Below are 5,783 nucleotides of genomic sequence, written 5' to 3' on the forward strand. Positions count from 1 at the left end.
TGGACGCTCAGCAAAGGCGACCGAACCGAGTGTGTGTTTACCACTGACGAAGCATCATAACAGTGGCGCTGTTTACCACAGTGTTACTAGATAAAGTTAGGGAAATTTTGACTTGCACAGGGAAATATAATAAACTATTTTTAAGATTAACTAGGGAATTTTTCCCAGGATTAAGCCTGTTAATAGTATGCTACTTTCTAGAGTAGATAAGGGAATTCTGAGGTAAACAGGGAAATTTTTAGTGTGCAGCTAGGAAAATTTCACCAGGATAACCTGTCAGCACTGTGTTTACCAGATTCAAATTTTGTGAGGAGCGTCTGTCGTGTGGGAGGTTATGGAATATGCCAAAGTATACACCAGCTCAGTGGCACAGAAACTTGAGTGTCAAGACCTGGAGGAGTGGTTTGATGTAGATGACGATGCTCGTGTTCCCCACCAATTATCTCCGGCGGAAATAGTGAGAATGATTACGAAACCAGAGGATTTCCAGCGTGAGCAGCGTGAGGAGAGTGACGACGACAACGATGAGCAAAATGCTGATCCCCCGTGAGAAGATCTCCTTCGACAGGAGCAGCGCTCTTTCATCACAAAACAGCAAATAATGCAGGTGTATAGCATAAAGGCCTTTTTAATTAAGAAACCAAAATACATAAAGTAAACGAAGATCCAGGGCCTTTTTAAGAATATGTGTGACAAGAGTGCTTCAGACCTTCAGCCTTAACCAGGCCCTTTATCTGCTCCAGACATTGATCCACTCCCTAGGCCAGCTTCTGCCCCAGACAAGGTGCCTGTCATGAGCAATGCTCCAGTCAGTTCCACCCCACTAGAGACCCCAGACATCACCCTGCCAGACACCATCGAGCCTGCTGACATCAGCCCTGAAGCCAGTCAAGATATCAGCCGTGCAGCCCAGTCCTCCATGTAAATAATCATCTTGTACAGTATGAAGAATCCTCACTCTGGGAGCCGAAAAAGCCCCTATGAACAATGTAAGTGCAGTTATTTTTTCCCTAAGCTCTTCCTATTTTTTCTTATTACCTGTATTTCTATACCGGTATTTAAAAATTATTAATGTATTTAACGACAAAATCGCTTTAACGCCATTCCCAAAGTCCCGAGGCTGCCGTTACATCGGGACTCAACCTGTATATATATATATATATATACATATACATATTATATATATATATATATATATATATATATATATATATATATATATACTATAATAAAGTAGTAGCCTCTGTCTGTCTGTTTGTTTGTTCACGAACTCCTCCTAGGGTTTTGGAGATAGACCCCCATAACCATATATATTCTGATACCCTATCACTCCAGGTACTTGGATAACTATATTTCATTTCCAAAAAAATATTTTGGTTAGGGTTAAGGGTTAAAGTTAGGTGGGGTATGGTTAGGTTAGGGATTATTCACGAACTCCTCCTAGGTTTTTGCAGATAGACCCCAATGACCATATATATTATGAAACCTTTTAACCCAAGGTACTTGGATTACTATCTTTCATTTTTCTGTCTGTCTGCCTGTTTGTTTGTTCACTGACTCCTCCTAGGGTTTTGGAGGTAGACCCCCATAACCATATATATTCTGATACCCTATCACTCCAGGTACTTGGATAACTATATTCAATTTGAAAAAATATTTTGGTTAAGGTTAGGGGTTAAAGTTAGCTTATTTTTGTTACCTTTTCCATTGAGTTATATTGATACGTGTAACTTTTCTTCACAAATTTTATCAAAATTAAAATGATCATCATGTGCCCGCAGCAACGCGCGGGTAATTTGGCTGGTACATATATATATATATATATATATATATATATATATATATATATATATATATATATATATATATATATATATATATATATATACTTGGGGTGCCACTTCCTGAACATTATTGACATTATCCGCCCATCTATATCGGGGTCTACCAAGTGGTGTGATCCCCCATCAAACCTTCCATTCATGGTTTTCTTAAGAATTCTGCTCTCTTCCATTCCGGCACAATGTCCTGCCCACCGTAATCTCGTTGACTTGACCACATCTTATATTTTATTCTGGCTTGACAACTGTCGTAGTTCGATATTATGTCTTCCCCAATGCTCGTACTCTTCATCGTACACTACTCCAAGGATTTTACGAAGTATTCAGTTCTCAAACACTTCTAATGTGTGTGTGTATATATATATATATATATATATATATATATATATATATATATATATACATATATATATATAAATATATATATATATATATACATACATATATATATATATATATATATATATATATATATATATATATATATTGAAGAAAATAGCGTTCTGTTCTCCCATTGGTTCCCTCACACCACAATTTCCTATTGGTTCTCTTTATGTTCACTATGATCCTCTCCTTTACTATATAAGTCTATGTATTCTGACCTTTTGTCATTGCTTTTGAAATGTACATAGTGTACGAAACGTCAAGCTCCAGTAAAACGCTACTCTTCTCCCTTCTGAGTTTGAATCATGTCCTTTGGACCTGCGATAGCAAACTTACCTCCTGAAGCCAAGTCTATAGTTAGACGTATTGAAACTCTACACAAGAAGATCATCAATGCATCAATTGCTATTTTCTTCAATAAAACCTATCTACAGGAAAACCTGCTGCCGAAATATACAAATATATAAATATATATATATATATACATATATATATATATATATATATATATATCTATATATATATATATATATATATATATATATATGTATATATATATATATATATAAGATGACCTCGTTATAAAGAACCAGTTACACCGACGGTAGGGACAGGTTTCACCCTGAGAGGAAAAAGATACATACGTCTTTAAGTACATAGAAAAATATCCGACTCACACAGTGATTGATATTTCATAGGATAAAGATTTTGAATTCTCTACACTTTATTAAGCTTATGTGCTTCTAATATTATTTGTTTAGGTATGGACAAAATGAGAGAATTGAAAGTTGATATATATTTGGTAGTAATGGCAAACTAATGAAGAAGAAGACATAACTTGATTAAGTCAAAATAAATCTGAAGCTGGCATCTTCGATTGAAAAATCGTGGCATGATCGCTCTTTATCTAAGGTTAAGATAAAGTGTCTTGTTTTTTTTTCTTCTATTTTAATCCAACAGCGAGACTAAAGTTCATTTTTTTAAGCTTCTGCACCTATCTTCACGGAATATAATGTATAAACACGAGCATCATGAAGATGACATTTTCTCTCGCTTTAAGTAAAATGTAAGTAAAGGAATACTGCATTGTTTCATTCACGAAACGTTCAGACCATCAGAGATTTATCAGTAGACCGTTCCCGAATAGATATCTATCTACTTAGATTACATCATCGTTATTTTTCCGTGACGGAATTTAATCCCTAGAACGTCCCTAGAAACTCAAGACAAATCTTCCGTCTGCAGTTCCCAACGGCTTTCTTTTGTTACTATGCAGCGTGCTTGCTATCGTCGTTATCAGCGTGCCTTTGTGGGAGTCACCTCATCCACATGGAGGTATATAATGAGGGTCAGTCTCCCAAATCCTCAGTCGGCGGCCTCGTGGTACAGCAGCACCGACACCATGAAGACTTCGCTGTTCCTGCTCGCCTGTCTGGGTACGTTAAGACTTTTATAATACCAAGCGGGGGACATTTAGTAAGACCTGGCATATGAAACTGTAAGAGGCTTAGAAAGTGGTAGATGAATACAAACGGAGGACAGAGTAATTAGGTCCTTACTCTGGGAACTAAGGTGGAAAAGAAAAGGATTTATCACGCGAAGGAGAAGAGCACATTTGGAATTAAAATAGCTGGACTATCAACTTATGGGGAATCGCCTTTGACGAGACGATCGTCGTCTCACAAAATAGGCCAGTTAGTACTTTTCATAAAGTTAACCATCAGACAGCTAAAATCAAGCTTGTAAAATCTATATTGACCAAATAGGTAATAATATTAACACCAGGTTAGTACATACGTATAGCAAAGGCATAGAAACCACTCCCACTCATTCCACCCCTTACATACTCCACTCCCCTCCGCCCTCTTCCATTCCTCTTATCTTGGTATCTCCTGGATGACTGGTCATCCCATCTTGTCCACTGCCCTGGGTCAATAGCAGTCTCGCATGACACAGCACATCCACAGCAAGGCCGCTTCATCAAATCGGCGACCTCCCTCCTCGCCCCCTCATGCAGAAAAGGAGAAGACGAGGAGAAATCCCTTTGGGCTGTGTCAATTTATTTCCCATACATAGTCCCTCACTCCCTATTCCCCACCCATTCCCCCTCATGCATCACATCACCCGTTCACAACCATTCTCCATTTACCCCTATCTTCTGTCCTCTCCCGTCCTTCCTCAATAGACATTCCCCTCTCTCCCAATGCCCCTTTTACCCCATCCATCCATCTCATCCTAGGTCCCCTCATGTTCACTCCTTCCACCTCTGCCACCCGCACCTTTTTTAACTGGTCTTTCTTCACTCATTCTTTCAATGTGTCCAAACCATCCTAATACTCTTTCATCAACCCTATCTCCCAAGTCCCTCTCCACTCTTGTTCTCCTCCTCACCTCCTCATATCTCACTCTATCCAGCCTAATAATCCCATCATACCTCTCAGGCACCTCATCTCAAACATATTCAAACTCCTCTCTTCCTTTCTTATGTTCTATGTTTCTGCCCCATACAGTGCTGTCAGCACAATCACTCCTTCATACAGTCTCCTCTTAGCATCCATTCCCAAATGCCTATTTCTCATTACACTTTTTAATCCACCAAGACATTTACTCGCTTCTCTCAATCTACATTCTACCTCCACCCCTACTCCTCCCTTTCCTGCCACATTCGCACCCAAGTATCTAAGATTATCCACTTCCTCCAGTCTCTCTCCCTTAATACTCACTTCCAGTCTGCTGTCACTTTCTCCCCTTGTACATCTCATCACCATACTTTTATCCACATTGTTTTTAACTTCCTTCTTTCACACACCTTCCTAAACTCTCTCACTAACTTCCTCAATCCCTTCTCTGATCCTGCCACAAGCGCAGTGTCGTCAACAGACAACGACTGGTTTATCTCCCACTATTCTCCATTTTCTTGAACCATCTCTACTCCCTGATCCATCTCCCTTGCATTTACCTCTCGCACCACCCCATCCATGTTTAAACTGAACAACCAGAGCGACATAACGCATCCCTGACGAAGTCCCACCTTTACCTCAAACCAGTCACTCTCTCCATTTCTAATCCTAACACAAGCTCTACTACTCTCGTAAAAACTCTTGACTGCTCTTAACAGCTTTCCTCCTATCCCATATATCTGCAATACCTCCCACAGTGCCTTCCTGTCTTCCCTAACCCTACCAGCTTAGTAGAACACATGAAATATTATGTGCAGAGTATTTCAGCTATTTTCGTTTACATTCAAGAAGAAAACCATACCATTGACTAATTTTTTACTAATATGAATAAAATCAATTATAGTTTTAAACAATAAAATATAAAATCAATATATACATCTAAAACCAATAACCTTTTGTCATCTGGTAGTTTTACCTGATCAGCCTGAATCCAGGTCACGTGACCTGATATTTTATATTTACAAGTTAGACTGCTAATGACTATATCAGACTACACCGAAAATATATAAATCCTTGATTGACTTTTCTGTATTTTTCATGTGTGAATGTTTCTTTTATAATCACCGATTAGGATATTTGCGTTTTTCATAGGTAGGGC

At 38.6% G+C, this 5,783-nt stretch overlaps 1 protein-coding gene across 1 annotated transcript in view; it reads left to right on the top strand.

The window, feature by feature from the left end:
• Positions 1–3,531: 3,531 nt before the first annotated feature.
• Positions 3,532–5,783, top strand: part of LOC143036736 (hemolymph clottable protein-like) — a 23,043-nt gene continuing 20,791 nt past the window's right edge. Inside the window, exon 1 of the mRNA XM_076204421.1 lies at positions 3,532–3,661. Coding sequence (XP_076060536.1) covers positions 3,568–3,661 — 94 coding nt within the window. The 5' untranslated portion in view covers positions 3,532–3,567. The remainder of the gene's footprint in view (positions 3,662–5,783) is intronic.

The sequence above is a fragment of the Oratosquilla oratoria genome, chromosome 21 (assembly GCF_046742065.1).
Source record: "Oratosquilla oratoria isolate Oo_2021 chromosome 21, ASM4674206v1, whole genome shotgun sequence".
Taxonomy (NCBI): Eukaryota; Metazoa; Arthropoda; class Malacostraca; order Stomatopoda; family Squillidae; genus Oratosquilla; species Oratosquilla oratoria.